Source organism: Ictalurus furcatus, chromosome 3, assembly GCF_023375685.1.
Source record: "Ictalurus furcatus strain D&B chromosome 3, Billie_1.0, whole genome shotgun sequence".
In the NCBI taxonomy this organism is placed as follows: domain Eukaryota; kingdom Metazoa; phylum Chordata; class Actinopteri; order Siluriformes; family Ictaluridae; genus Ictalurus; species Ictalurus furcatus.
The window spans coordinates 35,561,759-35,586,728 of NC_071257.1; the positions used below are offsets into that span (position 1 = coordinate 35,561,759).

At 42.9% G+C, this 24,970-nt stretch overlaps 1 protein-coding gene across 5 annotated transcripts in view; it reads left to right on the forward strand.

Moving 5' to 3' along the window:
- LOC128606122 (teneurin-3) overlaps positions 1–24,970 on the forward strand; it is a 430,029-nt gene that overhangs the window by 390,856 nt on the left and 14,203 nt on the right. For all 5 annotated transcript variants that reach the window (XM_053622151.1, XM_053622152.1, XM_053622153.1 and 2 more), the window contains 3 exons: positions 8,095–8,327; positions 9,472–9,626; positions 21,058–21,932. In XM_053622151.1, coding sequence (XP_053478126.1) covers positions 8,095–8,327; positions 9,472–9,626; positions 21,058–21,932 — 1,263 coding nt within the window. The remainder of the gene's footprint in view (positions 1–8,094; positions 8,328–9,471; positions 9,627–21,057; positions 21,933–24,970) is intronic.

Here is a 24,970-nt window from a genome sequence, read left to right on the forward strand (position 1 = left end):
ATATATCATTCTTATTCTTTTTTAATTGGGGTCTCATTGCATTAGAGTTACAATTTCACATTTTCGAGATATATTTTATTTCATTTTAGTCATTTGTTGGTTAAATTATGATATACAAGATGTTCATTATTTGTTTATTTCCAGTAGATGTTTAGGATCGTGGCGTTGGAGCCGTGCGGTCTGAGCGTAAACACTGAACATGGAGCAGTTGTTTAAAGTGGAATTATTTATTTAATAAGATATAAAATGATGAAATAAATGTCGGTTATGTTCCAGAGATGACATTCGGCTCCGTTTGCCCCTGATGACTGAAATACTGGCTGTAAATGCTAACGGAGGATAGCAGCGTGATGCTAACTGCATTATTAGCCGTGTTATTTTATTTGTGTTCCCCTCTGGACTGACTCGAACAGTACTCCTAGGTTCAGGGTTAGGGTTAGAGTGAGAGTTATGCTTAGGGTTAGTGTTAGGGTTAGTGTTAGGGTTAGCGTTAGCGTTAGGGTTAGGGTTAGCGTTAGGGTTAGCGTTAGGGTTAGCGTTAGCGTTAGGGTTAGCGTTAGGGTTAGCGTTAGCGTTAGGGTTAGTGTTAGGGTTAGCGTTAGGGTTAGGGTTAGCGTTAGCGTTAGGGTTAGTGTTAGCGTTAGGGTTAGCGTTAGGGTTAGGGTTAGCGTTAGGGTTAGTGTTAGCGTTAGGGTTAGGGTTAGTGTTACCGTTAGGGTTAGCGTTAGGGTTAGCGTTAGGGTTAGGGTTAGCGTTAGGGTTAGCGTTAGGGTTAGGGTTAGTGTTAGCGTTAGGGTTAGCGTTAGGGTTAGCGTTAGGGTTAATGTTAGGGTTAGGGTTAGCGTTAGGGTTAGGGTTAGGGTTAACGTTGGGGTTAGGTGTTAGCATTAGGGTTAGGTGTTAGCATTAGGGTTAGCGTTAGCATTAGGGTTAGGGTTAGCGTTAGTGTTACTGTTAGGGTTAGGGTTAGGACTCGACCTGCGCGCTGTTCAGGTCAAAATCACCCTGCTGTTTAATCTGGAGTAAATGCGGAACAGTATTAACACTGAGACATTAAAGTGTGAGATAATGCTCATGTGTAGAAGATTTGAGATGCAGATGTTGAGCAGATGTGAGAGTGTGAGCGTGTGAGAGTGTGAGAAGGATTGCAGCAGTGTTTACAGGAACGTACTGAGCTGGAAATGAGCTGAGACACATGTCTCTTTCAAAATCAATCAAATAAATTATTACACAGTGTTCTGTTTTAAACTCTACATGTCTGATCCGCCACTCCCTCTTCCTCTTCTTCCTCTCCTTCTTCTTCCTCTTCTTCTTCCTCTTCTTCCTCTTCTTCTTCCCCTTCTTCTTTCTCCTCTTCTCGTCTTCCACTTTCTCTTCTTCTTCCTCTTCTTCTACTTCCTCTTCTTCTTCCTCTTCCTCTCCTTCCTCTTCTTCTTCTTCTACTTCCTCTTCTTCTTCCTCTCCTTCTTCCTCTTCTTCCAATTCTTCCTCTGCTTCTTCTTCTTCTTCCTCTCTGTGCTTTCACGCTTTTCCGACCTGTCAGAAATAAAGACTTCAGACACAGGTAAGCCTATAGAGCACTCTGTGTGTGTGTGTGTGTGTGTGTGTGAGAGAGAAAGAGAGAGAGAGAGAAAAAGAGTGAAAATCCCCGTGTGTCGTTCACACTCTGAAATTCTGTTCAGTCACTTTCTATTATTAATATTAACTGCAAATCAGGAGAGACTCTCTCTCTCTGTCTCTCTCTCTCTCTTGCTGTCTCTCTCTCGCTGTATCTCTCTCTCTCGCTGTCTCTCTCTCTGTCTCTCTCTCTCTCTCTCGCTGTCTCTCTCGCTGTATCTCTCTCTCTCGCTGTCTCTCTCTCTCTCGCTGTCTCTCTCTCGCTGTATCTCTCTCGTTGTCTCTCTCTCACTGTCTCTCTCTCTCTCTCTCGCTGTCTCTCTCTCGCTGTCTCTCTCTCACTGTCTCTCTCTCTCTCACTGTCTCTCTCTATCTCGCTGTCTCTCTCTCACTGTCTCTCTCTGTCTCTCTCGCTGTCTCTCTCTCTCTGTCTCTCTCTATCTCTCGCTGTCTCTCTCTCTCTGTCTCTCTCTATCTCTCGCTGTCTCTCTCTCTCTGTCTCTCTCTCTCTCTCGCAGTGTCTCTCTCCCTCTATTTTCTGTCTGTCACGGTAATCTGTCTCTCCTTCTCCCCTCCATCATCTCTTTTTTCTTTCCTCTGTCTATTTTTCTTGCTCTTTTGTTTAGTCTTTTGTTTGCGCTTTTTTCAGTAAGACTTTTCAGTCTTACACGTTCTCCCTCTCCTTTTCTTTTTCCTCTTCTCTTTTCTCGGTCTCCTTCTCCGTCTGACTGCTCCCTCTTTCAGTCCATTTCTCTCTCCCTCTTTTCCTCTTGCTCCGACTCGTTCTGCAGTTTTCTTTCTTTCTCCCTCCTGCTTTTTTTCCTTTCCTGCTGCCGTATTTCCGACGGTTCATCTCCGTCTTCTTTTTTCTCATTTCTCCGCTTCAGTCTCTTCTTTCTGTCAATATTTATCTTTTTCTTTCTCTATCTCTCCCTCTGTTTGGACTGAATATATCCCTCTGTCTTGTCTCTTTCTTTTTGAATTGTTTTTTAGTCTTTCTGCTGCTAGGTTTTCTCTTTCTCTCTCTCGCATCGCTTCATCTCTCCTTCTGTCTCCATCATTTTCTCTGTTTTTTCCTCCCTCTCTCTCTGTCTCTCTCTCTCTGTCTCTCTTGCGCTATCTCTCTCTCTGTCTGTGTCTCTCTTTCTCTCTCTTCCTGTCTCTCAGATTCTCTCTGTCTGTCTGTCTTTCTCCCTCTCTCTCTCTGTCTCTCTCTTTCTCTTTTCTTTTTGAACTATTTTTTAGTTTTTCTGCTGCTACCTTTTCTCTTATTCTCTCTCTCATCAGTTCATCTCTCCTTCTGTCTCCATCATTTTCTCTGTTTTTTTCATCTCTCTCTCTCTCTGTCTCTCTTTCGCTATCTCTCCCTTGCTGTCTGTCTCTTTCACCCGCTCTCTCTCTCTCTCTCTCTGTATGTCTGTGTGTCTCTCTCTCTCTCTCTCTCTCTCTCGCTCTCTCTGTCTGTATCCTTGTCTTATTCATCTTTCAGTCTCCATCTTTTTCTGTGTTTCTCAGTTCCTCTGTTTCGCCTCTCAGAGAAAAGAGACTTGAAGATGTTTTCCTCGTCTCTCCTCGGCTGAGCGTCTCCGTCTCTTCAGACGCGGAACACAAAGGGGAAATGATGTAAATCTGATTTACGAACATTTCCTCTGAATCGTTGTTAGCACGCTAGCTACTTAGCAAGTCGATCCGCTCTCGTCTTCCACACTCCTCCCTTTGTGCTGCAAGTGCACACTCGGGTGACGTCACGAAAGTCAACGAGGGCACGTTAAATACAGAGATCTGTGAAAATATTAGCATGAGACTCATCTGTTCAGCCCCCAAGCACACACACACACACACACACACATGCACACACACACACACGCACACACACGCACACACACACATATGGTGGCCAGGTTTCTGTCTCCTGCTATTCTTAGCCTCTTGTAATTGACACGTCGTGACAAGTTGTTGGTTTTCCTCGACACACGTTCACCGTCTCATGTTTTTTTCCTCTCAGGGAGAGTGTGTGAGGATGACGGACAGGAAACGACAGATCGGTGGCAGTTATTATGGTCACGTCACACCGTCGTGCTCCGCAGTCATGCCGAATTACACTCAGCCGAACCCGACATGCAGCTCGGTTCAGCTCCGAAGCACAGCGACGTGTAAATACACTCCCACAAACCAATATGGCCGTCTTACACATCAACTTCCTGTTTCGGAACATCGTACCGTAGTTTAAAAACCGAGGAGAAATCCAGTTAGTTAGCTAGCAAGACGATTGAAACGGCGACTATCGGAAGCAATGAATTCTGGATCGTGATTGGTCAGAAGGTGTTGATTAGTTTTCTAGAACAGCAGCTCAGACAGTAGCGCACGTTTAAATTAATGCACTCGTTCTAATATACTATCGTCTCCATAGTAACAGCTCATAAAATGGATTAACCACCACGTGATGGAGGAGCTTTGCGGTTTCTCAGATTGTTTTGCGGAACTTTAAATGTAACTATAAATGGAGGCTGTCATCCTCTGTATGTTTTGTGTTTAATGTCTGTATTCCACTTTTATTTTACACATTCATTCACAAGTCTTACAAGTTCGATGTGATTGTAAATGTTATTGTTTTACTGTTGGTGTTTTCTGTTGTGTATCGTTTTCCATCGTGGAACTCGGCATTGATCTGTGATTCGGTGAAGGTTTACTGTCGAGCAGAGTTAGGGTTCATGTTTAATGATAGACACTGTCACAAAGGTTAGTGTCAGTGTTGGACTTTAGTGTTAGCGTTGAAGGTTAGTGTTACGGTTGAAGGTTAACTTTAGGGTTGAAGGTTAACGTTAGGGTTGAAGGTTAATGTTAGGGTTGAAGGTTAGTGTTAGGATTGGAGGTTAATGTTAGGGTTGAAGGTTAGTGTTAGGGTTGAAGGTTAGTGTTAGGGTTGAAGGTTAATCTTAGGGTTGAAGGTTAATGTTAGGGTTGAAGGTTAGTGTTAGGGTTGAAGGTTAATGTTAGGGTTGAAGGTTAACGTTAGGGTTGAAGGTTAGTGTTAGGGTTGAAGGTTAGTGTTACAGTTGAAGGTTAGCGTTAGGGTTGAAGGTTAGCGTTAGGGTTGAAGGTTAACGTTAGGGTTGAAGGTTAGCGTTAGGGTTGAAGGTTAGTGTTAGGGTTGAAGGTTAGCGTTAGGGTTGAAGGTTAGCGTTAGGGTTGAAGGTTAGCATTAGGGTTGAAGGTTAATGTTAGGGTTGAAGGTTAGTGTTAGGGTTGAAGGTTAACGTTAGGGTTGAAGGTTAGTGTTAGGATTGGAGGTTAATGTTAGGGTTGAAGGTTAATGATAGTGTTGAAGGTTAGTGTTAGGATTGGAGGTTAATGTTAGGGTTGAAGGTTAGTGTTAGGGTTGAAGGTTAGCGTTAGGGTTGAAGGTTAGTGTTAGGGTTGAAGGTTAGCATTAGGGTTGAAGGTTAATGTTAGGGTTGAAGGTTAGTGTTAGGGTTGAAGGTTAGCGTTAGGGTTGAAGGTTAGCGTTAGGATTGGAGGTTAATGTTAGGGTTGAAGGTTAACGTTAGGGTTGAAGGTTAGCATTAGGGTTGAAGGTTAGCGTTAGGGTTGAAGGTTAATGTTAGTGTTGAAGGTTAGTGTTAGGATTGGAGGTTAGTGTTAGGGTTGAAGGTTAGTGTTAGGATTGAAGGTTAGTGTTAGGGTTGAAGGTTAATGTTAGGGTTGAAGGTTAGCATTAGGGTTGAAGGTTAGCGTTAGGGTTGAAGGTTAATGTTAGTGTTGAAGGTTAGTGTTAGGATTGGAGGTTAATGTTAGGGTTGAAGGTTAATGTTAGGGTTGAAGGTTAACGTTAGGGTTGAAGGTTAGGATTGGAGGTTAATGTTAGGGTTGAAGGTTAGTGTTAGGGTTGAAGGTTAACGTTAGGGTTGAAGGTTAACGTTAGGGTTGAAGGTTAGCATTAGGGTTGAAGGTTAGCGTTAGGGTTGAAGGTTAGTGTTAGGGTTGAAGGTTAGTGTTAGGATTGAAGGTTAGCGTTAGGGTTGAAGGTTAGTGTTATGGTTGAAGGTTAGCGTTAGGGTTGAAGGTTAGTGTTAGGATTGGAGGTTAATGTTAGGGTTGAAGGTTAGTGTTAGGATTGGAGGTTAATGTTAGGGTTGGAGGTTAGTGTTAGGGTTGAAGGTTAGCGTTAGGGTTGAAGGTTAGTGTTAGGGTTGAAGGTTAGCGTTAGGGTTGAAGGTTAATGTTAGGGTTGAAGGTTAGCATTAGGGTTGAAGGTTAATGTTAGGGTTGAAGGTTAGTGTTAGGGTTGAAGGTTAACGTTAGGGTTGAAGGTTAGTGTTAGGATTGGAGGTTAATGTTAGGGTTGAAGGTTAATGATAGTGTTGAAGGTTAGTGTTAGGATTGGAGGTTAGTGTTAGGGTTGAAGGTTAGTGTTAGGGTTGAAGGTTAGCGTTAGGGTTGAAGGTTAGTGTTAGGGTTGAAGGTTAGCATTAGGGTTGAAGGTTAATGTTAGGGTTGAAGGTTAGTGTTAGGGTTGAAGGTTAACGTTAGGGTTGAAGGTTAGTGTTAGGATTGGAGGTTAATGTTAGGGTTGAAGGTTAATGATAGTGTTGAAGGTTAGTGTTAGGATTGGAGGTTAATGTTAGGGTTGAAGGTTAGTGTTACAGTTGAAGGTTAGCGTTAGGGTTGAAGGTTAGCGTTAGGATTGGAGGTTAACGTTAGGGTTGAAGGTTAACGTTAGGGTTGAAGGTTAGCGTTAGGGTTGAAGGTTAGCGTTAGGGTTGAAGGTTAATGTTAGTGTTGAAGGTTAGTGTTAGGATTGGAGGTTAATGTTAGGGTTGAAGGTTAGTGTTAGGGTTGAAGGTTAGCGTTAGGGTTGAAGGTTAATGTTAGGGTTGAAGGTTAACGTTAGGGTTGAAGGTTAGGATTGGAGGTTAATGTTAGGGTTGAAGGTTAGTGTTAGGGTTGAAGGTTAACGTTAGGGTTGAAGGTTAGTGTTAGGGTTGAAGGTTAGTGTTAGGGTTGAAGGTTAGTGTTAGGATTGGAGGTTAATGTTAGGGTTGGAGGTTAGTGTTAGGGTTGAAGGTTAGCGTTAGGGTTGAAGGTTAGTGTTAGGGTTGAAGGTGAACGTTAGGGTTGAAGGTTAGTGTTAGGGTTGAAGGTTAATGTTAGGGTTGAAGGTTAGTGTTAGGATTAAAGGTTAGTGTTAGGGTTGAAGGTTAGTGTTAGGGTTGAAGGTGAACGTTAGGGTTGAAGGTTAGTGTTAGGGTTGAAGGTTAATGTTAGGGTTGAAGGTTAGTGTTAGGGTTGAAGGTTAGTGTTAGGGTTGAAGGTTAGTGTTAGGGTTGAAGGTTAGCGTTAGGGTTGAAGGTTAATGTTAGGGTTGAAGGTTAGTGTTAGGATTGAAGGTTAGTGTTAGGGTTGAAGGTTAATGTTAGGGTTGAAGGTTAGTGTTAGGGTTGAAGGTTAGTGTTAGGGTTGAAGGTTAATGATAGTGTTGAAGGTTAGTGTTAGGATTGGAGGTTAATGTTAGGGTTGAAGGTTAGCGTTAGGGTTGAAGGTTAATGTTAGGGTTGAAGGTTAGTGTTAGGATTGAAGGTTAGTGTTAGGGTTGAAGGTTAATGTTAGGGTTGAAGGTTAGTGTTAGGGTTGAAGGTTAGTGTTAGGGTTGAAGGTTAATGATAGTGTTGAAGGTTAGTGTTAGGATTGGAGGTTAATGTTAGGGTTGAAGGTTAGTGTTACAGTTGAAGGTTAGCGTTAGGGTTGAAGGTTAGCGTTAGGATTGGAGGTTAATGTTAGGGTTGAAGGTTAACGTTAGGGTTGAAGGTTAGCGTTAGGGTTGAAGGTTAATGTTAGTGTTGAAGGTTAGTGTTAGGATTGGAGGTTAATGTTAGGGTTGAAGGTTAGCGTTAGGGTTGAAGGTTAATGTTAGGGTTGAAGGTTAACGTTAGGGTTGAAGGTTAGGATTGGAGGTTAATGTTAGGGTTGAAGGTTAGCGTTAGGGTTGAAGGTTAGCGTTAGGGTTGAAGGTTAGTGTTAGGGTTGAAGGTTAATGTTAGGGTTGAAGGTTAGTGTTAGGATTGGAGGTTAATAGGGTTGAAGGTTAGTGTTAGGGTTGAAGGTTAGCGTTAGGGTTGAAGGTTATTGTTAGGATTGAAGGTTAACGTTAGGGTTGAAGGTTAGGATTGGAGGTTAATGTTAGGGTTGAAGGTTAGCGTTAGGGTTGAAGGTTATTGTTAGGATTGAAGGTTAGTGTTAGGGTTGAAGGTTAATGTTAGGGTTGAAGGTTAGTGTTAGGATTGGAGGTTAATAGGGTTGAAGGTTAGTGTTAGGGTTGAAGGTTAGCGTTAGGGTTGAAGGTTATTGTTAGGATTGAAGGTCAATGTTAGGGTTGAAGGTTAGCGTTAGGGTCAGAGATTAGAGGTAAAACTGTGTAAGTCTGTCAATTGTGTTTCATGACGCATAAATAAACAATGTTTTCCTCCTCCGTCTCCATAGCAACAATCCAGCGCATAAGTACTACTTAGCGACGGATCCGATGTCGGGGCAGCTGTATGTGTCCGATACGAACTCACGCAGGATCTTCAGACCCAAAGTTCTGACAGGGGTGAAGGAGCTGCTGCAGAACGCTGAGGTGGTGGCAGGAACTGGAGAACAGTGCTTACCCTTCGACGAGAACCGCTGTGGAGACGGAGGGAAGGCCACCGAGGCCCTGCTGCTGGGTCCTAAAGGTAACTGGGTTACATGTAACCACCTAAATATGTACTGCACATGTACTCATTTGCTTTCTTTCATTTGTTTGTGAGTGTATGTGTGTGTGTGAGTGTGTGTGCATGTGTATGTGTGTGTGTGTGTGTGTGTGTGTGTGTGAGGATCTATAATGTCCACACTGATGCTGTTGGGTTAAAACTGGAGGAATCACTCTGCAGATCTGCTGAGCAAATAAAACACTCGCCTCATCACTCATACACACCCTCTGTTGACATGCTGTGTGTGTGTGTGTGTGTGTGTGTGTGTTTTGTGCATTTTTCACTTTCAGTTTAACAAAGCACATTAGTCATAGTGTGGATAACAACACACAAGCGTGCGCACGCACACACACGCACGCACACACACACACACACACACATACATACACGCACACACACACACACACACGCACACACACACACATACATACAGACGCACACACACACACACACACACACACACACACAAAATGCTCTGTCACTTTGATTAGGTTGCTGGTCATGGTGCTGTGGGAATTTTTTTTCATACAATGGTGGCCAGCACGTGCACACACACACACACACACACACACACACACATGCGCGCGCTCACACACACACAAATACAGAGTGTAAGCCGTCTTGGCTGAATACAAGAGTTATTTTAGCTATTACTGTCCCCATGGCAACAAACAGATGTTCAGTAAGCTCTGGGTTGGCATCTAACACACACACACACACACACACACACACACACACCATAAAATGCGATGGTGCTCTGTTATCTCTAATCAGCGTGGAATTCAAGTTTGATTTTGGCCTTTTGTGAGGAAAATCCACTGTCTGTCTGTGTGTGTGTGTGTGTGTGTGTGTGTGTGTGTGTGTGTGTCTGTGTGTCTGTGTGTGTGTGTGTTTGTGTTTGTGTCCTCCATAGTCCTTTTACCCTTACAAATTATTCAACACAGTCAAAGCAAAATGTGAATAATGCAACACAGGACACACTTTCATCAAGACCTGAAAAATGCAGGACCAAGCCTGACACACACTGCCACCATGTGTGTGTGTGTCTGTGTCTTTGCTGACACACACACATATATATATATATACATATATATATATATCTATCTTGCTCTTTTTTTCCCCACAGGCATTGCGGTGGATAAAAACGGATTAATCTACTTCGTTGACGGGACAATGATCCGCAAAGTGGACCGCAACGGCATCATATCAACACTACTGGGGTCAAACGATTTGACCTCTGCGCGACCTTTGACCTGTGACACGAGTATGCATATTGGGCAGGTATGTGTGACTCCTCCCCCAGTTCTATTATTCATACCACTGAACATGTTCTTAGAATATACTCTATATATATAAAAGCTAAAAAATATACAATATATAATACATTTACATTTTATAATCCAACTTCAGTGTTGTAAAGGTTTACATTTGATACATTTATAACAGTAATACTTGCTACATTCATATATATATATATATATATATATATATATATATATATAGATCTATATATATATATATATATATATATAATTATACATATATAATTATACATATTATACATATTCAAGTATTTTCCATATAAGACAGTCATGATGTATACATAATACATTTATATAACAACGCTCAGCAACAAGAATACAATAAATAATAAAATACATCCCATTTTACATGTATAATGCGTTTAAAATTATAGATGCATATAAATATAAATAAATAACCTCATTATTGTACTGTAATGCAGTAGATCATTAAAAAAAAAAGTTCAATTAGGAACAGCAGCTGAATACAACATAGTATTATAGAACATATTTATATTCTGTACATTCCTAAAAACAAATATAATAATTAAAAAAAATGCAGATTAATATATCTGTACAGATTTAAAAATTCTCTTTAAATAGTTAGTGAGGAAAAAAAAAAGATAAAGTAGCTTAGATCATATTACAGCGATATTATATATTCCGTATTACACTTTTTTAATAATTACACACAAAATCATATTCGAACGTAAAGTGTTCCTAATCACTGCTGAGCAAAATTCCCAGTGTAGGATTATTTCTGTAATAAGAGTAATATTATATTTACTCTGAATATATGATGATGAGGAATATGCAGTACACAGTGCACTGCTAGATCATTTATACTGCAGCTACTTCACATGAAATACCAATATTCATAGCAAAGACTTTCAGCTGAGCGTTGTGTTTTATAACGGACCTCACGAACAGATCGGCTTCGTATATTTAATCATTGTTTCTGAGATAAATCTGTGATCGTCGTGCGTGTAAAGAAGAAGTCTCCATGTTGTCCTTGTGTAACGAGCGTTTTATAATAATGAGTGTTTTATTATAGAAATTGTATCCACCGATATTAAATAAGGGCAGACGGACGCAGCGAGAAACGAGACGTCCAGCTTTCGTGATACTTTATATACGTATATATACGTATAACCAGGTTGTTGTTTTGTTGTTGTTGTTGTTTTAAAAAGCAAATCATCATGTTTGGGTTTTTTTTTTGTGGTATTTTTTAAAGAAGACACGTTATCATTTCAGCCAGCGAAGTGAAACCGAATCACCGGCGAGTTAAAGCGAGTCACTTTTATGACAGTATGCATAAAACATTGAGCTAAACGCATTGCGTTCCCTCAGGCCTCGATGCAAAGCCATTATAGTGGCATTATACTGCCATTACTGTGACCAGCGCCTACAACGCATAAATACAATATGTTTATTTCAACACAGTGTTTATTACAGCGTTAATATTTGATTCCACTGAAAATAGATGCAAACTTGCATATCTGTGTGTGTGTGTGTGTGTGTGTGTGTGTGTGTGTGTTATACCGAACTCATCATATTTTTTTTTTTTTTTAAAACAACATACCGTTTTTAGTTTTATTATAGCACTTATTTATATTCTGAAATCGACGCTGTGTAATACAGTAATGACATTATTAGGGAAATAAAGAGCCGTGAAGCAGTTGTGTACAATTATATATCGTCGTTTTATATATATTTATGTTTACATATATGATAATGAAACACAAATATGTCTTGTCGGTTGAAATATATCTGCTGGTGTTATTAAAGGCGAAACGGCGGAAGTAGGAAATAAGGACGTGATGCAGCACGTATTAAAGAGCTGGAACATGAGAAAGTTTTGAGAATTTAAAAAAAAAGAATTTTATCTTGTACATGTTTTAAAGATTTTAGAGAAATAAAAGCGTTTAGAAGAAATGATCGAATGGGCTGTAAATGATTAGAAATAAATATTCTGTATTGTTTTAAACTGATATCATTTAGATATTTTCCACTTCTTTTTGCTTCTCCGTCATTGTGAAGGAATTCGAACGAAGGTTTGTTGATTTAAGAGCTGATTGCTGACGTAGAGACCAAAAATAATTCTTTTTTTTTCTTTTTTTTTTTTACATTTTTTATTTTATTTTAATTATAGTGCACAGATTTCTTCTTCAAACAGAAATGTAAAACATTCCCTAAACATCTTGCTGACGCCTTTAAAAAAGCTGTGTGTGTTTAAAATGATAAACACCTCTAAATAGATCATATTTATTCATTCTTTTTTCTTTTTCTTTTCTTTTTTTTTTTTTAAAGAAAACTGCTCATTGTTTATGTCGTGTTATTTGAGAATATTAGCTTAAGGAGAAAAAATATATTTGTAAGTCAGCTGCAAGGTCGTTGTAAGTTTACAGTTTACAGTCCTTTTGTGTTGTCAGATCTCACACACACACACACACACACACACACACACACACACACATACTGCAGTATATTGTTCTCTACACTGACGCTGTTCTGTGTTCCTCGGAAACTTAAACACACAGAAATTCCGTCAGGATTTTTTTTCTGTGTGGGTTAGACAGGTCAGAGAAACACACACACACACATACTCTTCTCCCTCCATGTGCAAAGGAGAGCTACAGCGCCCCCATCTGTCTGTTCTAAAATAAAAAAGCTCATTCAGCCTCTTCATCAGTTCAGTTCTGTCCCTGATACACAATAAAACGAAATTTCAGTGTGACGATCGTCCGACTCTGTCTGATCACAGCCTCGTGAGTTTTTTTCTTTTTAAATTGGATGACGTTAACGCGCACTCGAGCACAGGGAAAGTGTTAGAGTGTTGAAGTGTGCACGTCAAGAGGATCACGCTCAGCCTTCAGGAATCGTTCATTATAATGTAGAAACATCAAAATAAAGACCTGTGAAACAGTTGTGTACAATTATATAATCATGATTTATATATATATATATATATATATATATATATATATATATATATGATAAACACAAATATGTCTTGTTGGTTAAAATAAATCTGCTGGTGTTATTAAAGGCGAAACGGCGGAAGTAGGAAATAAAGACACGCTGCAGCGCGTGTTGAAAAGCTGGAACACTGTAGATAAAGTGTTGGAGTGTTGAAGTGCGCTCGTCAAGAGGATCACACTCAGCCTGCAGGAATCATTCATTATATTCATAATGTAGAAACATGGCAGTGTCTCTTTTCCACATGAATAAAGCAGGTCGGACGCCGCAGCCCGGTGAAACGCCGTGGCTTGAGATCCCGCGTGGCTTGAGATGCCGCGTGGCTTGAGATCCCGCGTGGCTTTTACTTCTTTATGGAAGAAAAAAGCGGTTAGTTTGTGGGGAAATGAGAGATTTCGTCTGAGCACCGGTTTGTCAACATGTACCTTTTTCTGTTATCAAGCTGCTGCGTGATTCTGTAGAATAAAGCAGAATGTTTCTGTTGATTCCTCGTTTTACACACAGGGCACTTTTTATCCACCGTCTACACACTTCGAACATTTAGAACGCTTACGTTTTATCTCTGGGGGAACGCGTATACAGACAGAGGATCCTATAGACCAGTTTTCTAATGACAGTTCTCTAGAGACAAAATATTATATGGACAGAGTTTTCTATAGACAAAATTTTCTATAGAATATTTTGTGTATAGAATATTTTGTCTATGCAAAATTTTGCATAGACAATTTTCTAAAGACATGCTTTTCTATAGATAGAATTTTCTACAGACAAAATTTCTATAGATGATTTTCTATAGACAGAATTTTGTATAGACTTCAGTTTTCTATCAGAAGTTCTGTCTATAGAATATTTTGTCTATAGAAAATTCTCTCTATAGAATATTTTGTCTATAGAATATTTTGTCTATAGAAAATTCTGTCTATACAAAATTCTGTCTATAGAATATTTTGTGTATAGAATATTTTGTGTATAGAATATTTTGTCTATAGAATATTTTGTCTATACAAAATTTTGTATAGACAATTTTCTAAAGACATGCTTTTCTATAGACAGAATTTTTATAGACAAAATTTTCTATAGACTTCAGAATTTTTTATATACAGAGTTTTCCACGTCCTCTAAAAAAAAAAAAACCCACCCAGCTTGTCATGTTACCAAGAAACCACAAAGCGTAAACATCTCTCCTTAAAGTTACAGCTTTCCAGCGCTGACTGTTACAAAGTTCTGACACTGGAGTCCCTGTGACCGAGCCGTCACTATACAAACGACAAGAACGGGCGCGTTAATATAAACCTGTTCTAGAATGATAATCATCACTTTCTGACCAATCAGAATCCAGAATTCAGCAGCGCTGCAGTCAACATCTATACATAAACATGTATAACATATTGACTTTACTGTATAGTATGACTCATATCGGCACATCGCTGACTCAAGTCTGGTTTTATATCATGCTGTATTTCCTCTATTAATACTTTAAAGAAAAACAAACTTCATGCGGATCAATTAGCAGCGCCATCCGATCTCCAATCTCCTGTCCAATCACAGAACACAGAATTTAATGGGAAAAATGAAAATGACACAAAACAGACGAACTCGATTGGCAAACAAATAAAAAAAACAGCTGTATACACGTTTATGTAAATATACACGTTTTATCTTGTTCAGAAGATTAAAGCCCCGCAGGTGAGTGGGCGGAGCCTCTGCACGCTGTACAATTAGTATATTTTTTGTACGTCTTTTGTCTCAAACTCATGGTCTATCGGATTAGCGGCGGTAGACGAGGACGCAGGTGGACACTGGAAGCTCAGTCATTTTGTCTTTTGGAGCTTTCAGACAAATGATGGATGATGTTTTTATGTTTCTTATTGCAGGACAGAAGGTAAAGTCTTATTTCCAGTACAGTCATCTAATATTTTAAGATGAACTTCATATATCCTTGTCCGTTTCAGCATTCAAAAATAGCTGCCATGAAAATTGTTTCATATAACACGCCGGGCTGCGTTTCCCAAAAACAGAGTGGTATTAACATTTTCTCAATCTTTTTTTTTTTTAAAGGATTGAAAACGGATTGCAACACTTCGGAGCAACTTCCCCTGTCCTACTTATATTTTAACTCCATCAGACCTGCATTACGGCATTTCTGCTTTTGTGTACCTGCACCTCATTTATATGAACTGTATTTAATTAAAAGTGCCTTGGTTTGTATAATTTCATATAATGTTGTATATATATATATATATATATACTCATACTATACAGTATACTCCTCTACACGTTTGTATTGTCACTTCATCGTTTAACTGAATTTAATATTTATAACGTGATTGTAAAGCGATTTGAGAAGGTACGTGTTTGAAAAGTCCTGGTGACGATCCTGCGGCTCCCCGTCGCCATGAGCGCCGCTGACACTGGACCTCGGCTCAAACACGTACGCCAGAACTCCAAAAAACACACGGCACCTCGTCATCCAGGATATCCGGGCATAGGTGAAGGCGTGGGTGGGAAATCCTCCAGAGCTGAAAATAGCTTCTCGTTGTTAACTCTTCTCCGTATTTAGCTAGCTTGCTAAGCCACGGTCAGGTTTGTTTAGATTGGGCGAAGGCGTGGTGTAAATCAGTCAAGCACTCCGACACACCGCCACGTCGACTTCCTGTTCCTAAAGGAAATAGGTCAGCATACGGAATCAGATCCCGGCTCTGAAGACGTTTCACGCCATCTTTAAGCACGTACGTGGCTCGGTCCTGCAGTGAGAGCGCTGAGAGGAACTTCACATTGTAAACCCTCATAAGTAGCAGATTATGAGAGCTGAGCAGCGTATATAAAAAGAGATAAGTGCACTTGTGCCGCGTTTAATCTGCGGATTAACGATCCTCGAGGAGCGTTAACGTCTACTGCGTTCAGAATAAAAGCTTTGTTACAGTACGGATCAGGGGAAGGTGCTTAAAGTTTAAAAGTGGACATGGAGAGCAACCGATATCCGAGCAGAACGTAGCAGAGCCTCTGACGTGTGACTATGAACGGATAAAAACGTATCACGTCTCGCTTTTTAAAGGAAAAATGAAAAATTGTAATCGTTGGCAAATTGCTGTGGTGTAAGAGAATACATGCAGGCATTCTGTCACTCCTGTTTTACTTCCCTGACTCTCTCTCTCTCTCTCTCTCTCTCTCGCTCTCCCCTCATCCGTCTCCCGGAGTGTGTTTCTGTCCCCAGCGTCCATCAGCCTGAGGACCCTGACCCCGTGTTAATGGTCAAACAGTGTTAGCAGTGAAGCTGAAGTGGATCATGTATAATGCAGACGCAGAAGACGAGAAAGCTTTTATTTCTACAGCATTAGAGTTTAATGTTCCTGAAAGAGGGAGGGGGAGAGAGAGAGAGAGAGAGAGAGAGAGAGAAATTAGAAGGAAGCATAGACAGAAATCAGACATAAATAGAATATGTGAATTAGAGGAGAACAGAGTTAGGTGGGAGAGACTGAGAGAAAGGAGGGAAAGGACAAAAGAGAGAGAGAGAGAGAGAGAGAGAGAGCATAATGGAAGGAGAGTGGCAAAGAGAAAGAGAGATTGATAGAGAGAAAGCAGGCAAAAGGGGAATATAGGAATGAGAGAACACAGAAGAGAGAGAGACTGAGAGAGAAAAAGGGAAAATGAGGGAGACAGAGAGAGAGAGACAGAGAGAGAGAGAGACAGAGAGAGAGAGAGAGACAGAGAGAGAGAGACAGAGAGAGAGAGACAGAGAGAGAGACAGAGAGAGACTTTAAGATGCCTTTAATGCATCAGTTCAGCATATTTACATATTTATATATTTAAAAACAAAACCCCTTTGACTCCTAAAACCCCCAAAGCTCCAAAACCCCTTCAGTTTTCCTCCACTTCAGAGAACATCCCATAAGAATGTCCACATGAACGTCTAGAACGGATTTAAGTGCCGCTGCTGTCCATTTTCGGAGTCTGAGTCTTCTCCTTGGTGAGAGCACTTCCAGATAACTCGTCAGCGAGACGTTCCTTTTACCTCGAGTCAGTAGGAAGCGGGGGATCTGTGTGTGGTGTACAGGTCCTCCGGATGCTGACGTGTCCTCCACCTGCACTGCGCTCTGGACCTTCACTCTCTGCCATTACAACGTTCTCTGCTTCCCTGCTGCTCGTGTGGTTTTGTTGACATTCTTTCAGCTTCGGTGACAGTTACAGCTGAGCGCCCCCGGCTGCACAACTTTCTGTGCCTGACGTCTCCACACTCGAAGCACCTCATGCTCTCGCAAACACAGTACAGAGAACCGTCTTTGAACGTGAAACTGACGTCCAGCATCTCGTCCCGATTGTTTAGAAACATAGAAAACCTGTCTAGGAAACCACAGCCACGCGGGGTCATTCTCATGGGGCCTACGAACTCTCCCAAGCGGGCCAACTCCTTTAATGAATGTTTGGGGCATGTTTGAAATATGGGGGGCGGGGGTGGCTTGGCGGTTAAGGCTCTGGGTGACTGATCAGAAGGTCGGGGTTCACTGCCACTGTTGGGCCCTTGAGCAAGGCCCTTAACCCTCTCTGCTCCAGGGGGCGCTGTATCATGGCTGACCCTGCGCTCTGACCCCACCTAAAGAATTTCACTGTGCTGTAATGTATCTGTGACCAATAAAGACTCATTAAATAACGCCTCACGTCGCAGGGGCAGATGGAGACAGATAGAGGGGAAATGTGTCATGACTCCCTTTAGCCATAATCCGGTTTCAGTTAGTGAACTGACGAATCTTTCCTTTTCACTACCGGAGCTTTGTTCATTCAGGAGGCAGAGTAGACGTTCTCACACCCGCCCTGCTCTCCCACCGCTAACACCACCTCCTCCACCTGCTCTCCCACAGCTAACACCACCTCCTCCACCTCCTCCACCTGCTCTCCCACCGCTAACACCACCTCCTCCACCTGCTCTCCCACAGCTAACACCACCTCCTCCACCTCCTCCACCTGCTCTCCCACCGCTAACACCACCTCCTCCACCTGCTCTCCCACCGCTAACACCACCTCCTCCACCACTAACACCACCTCTTCCACCTGCTCTCCCACCGCTAACACCACCTCCTCCACCTGCTCTCCCACCGCTAACACCACCTCCTCCACCTGCTCTCCCACCGCTAACACCACCTCCTCCACCTGCTCTCCCACCGCTAACACCACCTCCTCCACCTGCTCTCCCACCGCTAACACCACCTCCTCCACCTGCTCTCCCACCGCTAACACCACCTCCTCCACCTGCTCTCCCACCACTAAGACCACCTCCTCCACCTCCTCCACCTGCTCTCCCACCGCTAACACCACCTCCTCCACCACTAACACCACCTCTTCCACCTGCTCTCCCACCGCTAACACCACCTCCTCCACCTGCTCTCCCACCGCTAACACCACCTCCTCCACCTGCTCTCCCACCGCTAACACCACCTCCTCCACCTGCTCTCCCACCGCTAACACCACCTCCTCCACCTGCTCTCCCACCCCTAACACCACCTCCTCCACCTGCTCTCCCACCGCTAACACCACCTCCTCCACCTGCTCTCCCACCGCTAACACCACCTCCTCCACCTGCTCTCCCACCGCTAACACCACCTCCTCCACCTGCTCTCCCACCGCTAACACCACCTCCTCCACCTGCTCTCCCACCGCTAACACCACCTCCTCCACCTGCTCTCCCACCGCTAACACCACCATCTCCACCTGCTCTCCCACCGCTAACACCACCTCCTCCACCTGCTCTCCCACCGCTAACACCACCTCCTCCACCTGCTCTCCCACCGCTAACACCACCTCCTCCACCTGCTCTCCCACCGCTAACACCACCATCTCCACCTGCTCTCCCACCGCTAACACCACCTCCTCCACCTCCTCCACCTGCTCTCCCACCGCTAACACCACCTCCTCCACCTGCTCTACCACCGCTAACACCACCTCCTCCACCTCCTCCACCTGCTCTCCCACCGCTAACACCACCTCCTCCACCTGCTCTCCCACCACTAACACCACCTCCTCCACCTGCACTCCACTCTCCCACCTGATACCGTGCCTCAGAACCCATAGTGTCCTGCTCTCTCTCTCTGTCTGTCTCTCTCTGTCTTTCTCTCTCTCTCTCTCTCCCTCACAACTGTTTACAGTTTCTGTATAACTGCAACTTCACAGTTTATTTAATGAAAAAGAAAGAAAAGGATTAAATGTAAAAAAAAAAATAAAAAAGTCAGAAAAATTGGTGGCAAGGTACCAAAGATCTCGTCACACGTTCCCTTCGCATTCGCGCATGCACACACACACACACACACACACACACACACACACACAGATAGTGAGAGAGCGCAAAGATAGACATAGTGTGAGTGTAGAGCATAAAGTTAGAGAGAGAAGAGAGGGAACAAGCAGTAAGAGGGCAAAAGAACAAAGATAAAGAGCTAGAGATGATGAGAAGGCAAAGTGGAGCGCGAGAGCGTGAAGGAGCGAGAGAGAGAGAGAGAGAGAGATGAGTGTCATTATAAAACCGTCTGGTGTTAATTGTAAGTGAAAGGACTTTCAGCTTGATTCTCATCACTTGCGTAGTTTGTGTTAATTGTGATTTAACCACACAGCTGTTCCTCCATCTTAAACTCTTAAACAACGACTCACAGTGTCTACGTTGTCTTTATTTTGTTATAAGACGTCCTTTTGTTCTTAACAGTTTACCTCTTCACACATTCACACAGATGAAACACCGCACACTCAACAGTCATTTTCCACTGGCGAGACTGCAGGTATCTGCAGGTACATTAACCGTACCTGCGTGGTGGATTTACAGTGAAGACGATGACGAGTTCGCTGGTGTTAGATCTGATTCAGTTCAGACTACAAACCGAACTGGACTTCGCTCGAACTATTTCCCGGCGATTCCAAGTGAACGCGAGCGAGACGTTTCCATCCACGTCGCGAGTTTACATTATGGCGGAAATTTTGAATATCGCATAAAACATTTGTGAATGCAGCAGCGCTTCCTTCCTGTGTGTTCAAGAGAACAAAATCGTAAGCTCCGGGGGAAACTGCCGCATCTCGCTCACCACCGTTTTTGACTTTTCTGATCCGTTTACCCGATCACGTGATTTGTTGAGGCAAAGTCACGTGACATTTTTTGACGCGCGTCGAGGAATTTATCCGGTAAATGCGTTTGCATCGTAGTTTATGCGCACGACGACTTCTCGAATAAAAATATTATCCACCTCAATAGAGTACGCGAGTTTTTTTTTCTGTGCATTTCGGCGATTTTATTCACGTCTGGTGTTTCCATCCTGCGTTTTTTCTTACGCGAGATCCCAAACTTCGCAGAAAAATATACGTGGACGGAAACGTAGCTAACGATTCGACCTGAAACGATTCCATCCGCTGCAGGAAGTGACTCAAAGCATGCAGTGTGTTTTTTTTTGTAGCTGAAGGACGGCGCTCTACAGAAATAGCGTGAATTCTGGAGATTAGCATGAACGGAACAAGAGAAACAACTGCTGTGTGTGAGAAAATGCTTTAAACGACTTATTTATATCGTTATCGAATCATATAAATTGAACGAGTTTCACGAAAACCAACCAGCGAACAAATCCAAAGAAATTCCACTCTGATTCAGTCTCAACGAAGACCTCCTGTTTCTGTTAGCGACGAAAGCGCCGTAAAATCCTCGTTAAAAAGGATCCGCATCCCATACCCAACGCTCAGGATTTTACTTCTGCTCTTTCTTCTTGTTGTTTATCCCCTCTGGCACAAAATAAATGACCCAGTGACAGCAGAATGAAATAAAGCGCGGTCCCGCATTGTATTAGAGCTCGAAAGTAAAGGATTCTTCTTCATCAGTGTCACAGCGACGCTTCAGCCTCGGAGACAGAGACCGAGGAGAACGCAGGGACGGGAGGAATTAAAACGTGTCCTCACTATAGGCCTTTTTCCTCCCGAACGGAGAGACGTAAACACACACTCGCTGTGACATCATTTCATATGATCTGTTCTCGCCCTCTATATCTTTCTCACCATCAGATTCTCCAGATCATCTGAGTGGAAACCTACGGAAGAATAAAAACAAACGGAAGATGTGTCCCAGAGTCAGATTAGCTCGTAGTAACCTCGTTAATGCAGCGAAAACCCACGCGACTAGCTAACTGTCGGCCATTTTGTCTTGTTAGCGTTTCTATAAAGAAAAGGTGGACGAACGTCTCAGCTGGGCTGAAGTTCATGAACTTTTCTTCTCATAGATGATCTTTTTAGCTGTTCAGAGAGAACATTCTTAAAAACTCAACTAGTGATGCACCGAAAAGTTGTGAAACAAAGTATGTGCAACTGTTAAAAGTGTGTGTGTGTGTGTGTGTGTGTGTGTGTGTGTGTGTGTTTGTGTTCTGTATTCGTATCACGTATCTCTGACATCTGTGCTGCATCTCATTTCCCCGCAGGTACGTTTGGAGTGGCCAACAGACTTGGCCATCAACCCCATGGATAATTCGATTTATGTGCTGGACAACAACGTTGTACTTCAGATCACGGAGAACCGGCAGGTGCGTATCGTAGCGGGACGCCCCATGCACTGTCAGGTTCCAGGCATCGAGTACGCGCTGGGAAAACGTGCCATCCAGACCACCCTGGAGGGTGCCACTGCCATCGCCGTGTCCTTCAGCGGTGTACTGTACATCGCCGAGAGCGACGAGAAGAAGATCAACCGAGTGCGGCAGGTGAGCACAGACGGAGAGATCACGCACCTGGCGGGGGCGCCATCCGAGTGCGACTGCAAAAACGACGCCAACTGTGACTGCTACCTCACGGGAGACGGCTACGCTAAAGACGCTCGGTTGAACGCCCCATCTTCGCTTGTCGTGTCCTCTGATGGAACTCTGTACGTCGCTGATTTGGGCAACATTCGTATCCGAGCCATTTCACGGAACCGCCCTCCTCTGGCCTCGTCCGGATTTTATGAGGTGGCGTCTCCAGCCGCACAGGAGCTCTACATTTTCGATGTGAACGGCACGCACCAGCACACCATGAGCCTCGTCACCGGGGACTACGTGTACAACTTCAGCTACAGCAACGAGGGTGACGTCACCGCTGTCGCCGACGGCAACGGCAACACGCTACGCGTCCGTCGAGACCCCAATCGCATGCCCGTGCGCCTCGTCGCCCCCGACAACCAGGTGATCTGGATCACCATCAGCACCAACGGAGGCCTGAAGACGCTGACGGCGCAGGGACAGGAGCTCACGCTCTTCACCTACCACGGCAACAGCGGCCTGCTCGCCACCAAGAGCACCCAGATCGGCTGGACCACCTTCTACGAGTGAGTCGGTCTGCTGTTCCACACACAACTCACATCGGTCTTCACACACTCACAGCTAGAACATTCCGGAAACACCTCGAACGTTAAACTTTTATACAATAGAACAAAAACTAAACTATGAATAAAAATGAACAAGTTAATCGAAAAATTACATCAAAATACATGTTTCTGGGAGAGCTTTTAAAAGTTCAAACCTAACACGTTACATTAGAAGAAATCACACCACAGCACAGTCGAATGCAAGAATCTGATTGGTCAGAAAGTGTGCATTATTTTCGTATATAACATGAACATTAATATCAGTGTTTTTGCTCTAATACGTTATTGTTGCTATAGTAACAGCTCAAACACAGGGACTTGTACGGCAGACGCACCGCATAATCTACGACTAATAATGGACAGATTTTTGAAATGTAAGAGAGAGAGAGGGAGAGAGAGAGAGACGTAACCTCTAACGTAGGTTTCAAGTAGAGCATTTCAGACAAAAACTTTTTTAAAGGACTAAAATACATAAATGTAAAAGAAATCAACAGATTAGTGCATTGTGTATCAAAAAACTAAATATATGCATATATGAATAAAAACTAAAGCTTGGAATATCTCCACATGAAACATTAAAATAAATTGAAGCGTTCTAGGTGAAACCTGGAAAAACAAACAAACAAAATAAATAATATATAATAATATCTTTTTTATCATGATAAATATTCATAAAAACTAGAATTTAAAACATTCCAAAGATTTCAAAAAGAAATGAAAGCATTCCAGGCCCAGCTCTTAAACGTTAGAACATTTCATGTGAAATATTAACAGGTATTTAAAAAACTCTTTCAGAAATGAAAGGTCACACACAGCACGTTAAAAGAGATTCGAGCATTGACGAACTCTTACAAAATAAAACATTTCATGTTAAAAATTAACCAACGAGTTCAGAACATTTTTAATATAAAAAAATTCGAATCCAGGCGCTAGCTAGCGCACGTACCGAGTCGTTCTCTGGAAGGGACAAGCACTGCGCTTCTCGACACTCCGCACGCGGTCTTTATGATGGGTTTGGGTGTGTGATGGGTTTGGGTGTATGATGGTTTGGGTTTGGGTGTGTGATGGGTTTGGGTGTATGATGGGTTTGGGTGTGTGATGGGTTTGGGTGTATGATGGGTTTGGGTTTATGATGGGTTTGGGTGTATGATGGGTTTGGGTGTGTGATGGGTTTGGGTGTGTGATGGGTTTGGGTTTATGATGGGTTTGGGTGTATGATGGGTTTGGGTGTGTGATGGGTTTGGGTGTATGATGGGTTTGGGTGTGTGATGAGTTTGGGTTTATGATGGGTTTGGGTTTGGGTGTATGATGGGTTTGGGTTTATGATGGGTTTGGGTGTATGATGGGTTTGGGTGTGTGATGAGTTTGGGTTTATGATGAGTTTGGGGTTGGGTGTATGATTTGTTTGGGTGTATGATGGGTTTGGGTGTATGATGGGTTTGGGTGTATGATGGGTTTGGGTTTATGATGAGTTTGGGTTTGGGTGTATGATGCGTTTGGGTTTGGGTTTATGATGAGTTTGGGTTTGGGTGTATGATGCGTTTGGGTTTGGGTTTATGATGAGTTTGGGTTTGGGTGTGTGATGGGTTTGGGTTTGGGTTTATGATGAGTTTGGGTTTGGGTGTATGATGGGTTTGGGTTTATGATGAGTTTGGGTTTGGGTGTATGATGGGTTTGGGTTTATGATGGGTTTGGGTTTGGGTATATGATGGGTTTGGGTTTATGATGGGTTTGGGTGTATGATGGGTTTGGGTTTGGGTGTGTGATGGGTTTGGGTGTGTGATGGGTTTGGGTTTATGATGGTTTGGGTTTATGATGGGTTTGGGTGTATGATGGGTTTGGGTGTGTGATGGGTTTGGGTTTATGATGAGTTTGGGGTTGGGTGTATGATTTGTTTGGGTGTATGATGGGTTTGGGTGTATGATGGTTTGGGTTTATGATGAGTTTGGGTTTGGGTGTATGATGCGTTTGGGTTTGGGTTTATGATTAGTTTGGGTTTGGGTGTATGATGGGTTTGGGTTTATGATGGGTTTGGGTTTGGGTATATGATGGGTTTGGGTTTATGATGGGTTTGGGTGTATGATGGGTTTGGGTGTGTGATGGGTTTGGGTTTATGATGGGTTTGGGTTTGGGTGTATGATGGGTTTGGGTTTATGATGGGTTTGGGTGTATGATGGGTTTGGGTGTGTGATGGGTTTGGGTTTATGATGGGTTTGGGTTTGGGTGTATGATGGGTTTGGGTGTGTGATGGGTTTGGGTTTTTGATGGTTTGGGGTTGGGTTTATGATGGGTTTGGGTTTATGATGGTTTGGGTTTGGGTTTATGATGGGTTTGGGTTTGGGTGTGTGATGGGTTTGGGTTTTTGATGGTTTGGGGTTGAGTGTATGATGGGTTTGAGTTTGGGTGTATGATGGGTTTGGGTGTATGATGGGTTTGGGTGTATGATGGGTTTGGGTTTGGGTGTATGATGGGTTTGGGTGTATGATGGGTTTGGGTTTATGATGGTTTGGGTTTGGGTGTATGATGGGTTTGGGTGTGTGATGGGTTTGGGTTTTTGATGGTTTGGGGTTGGGTTTATGATGTTATTCCACACCCGAGTGAACGTGGGGGGTTTGATTTGTCAGGGAAACACACCGCTGATGGTTTAGTGCTCCGGCTGAATCTCAGCTTGGTGGGAACACGAGTACAGCGAAACTTCTCATTTACAAACAAGCATCACCGTAAAAGACCGTACAAAGCGATTTCGACAACAACAAAAAAACCACAAAAAACTGCAAGTTGCATCGCAAATTTTGAAAAAAGCCGCGGTCGAAAAATCGAGCGTTTTTGGCCGCAACAATGACAAAAAAATTTAACAAAATAAAAAACTCTACCAAGTCCTGTACGGACGCTAGATACATGAACAGGAAAGGAATTGTAAAGCGCTGACTCGGTTTCCTGCGCTGTTTCCTGGTACAGTACATATTTATTCCATTCTGCTCTTTGAGCTCTCGTGTAAC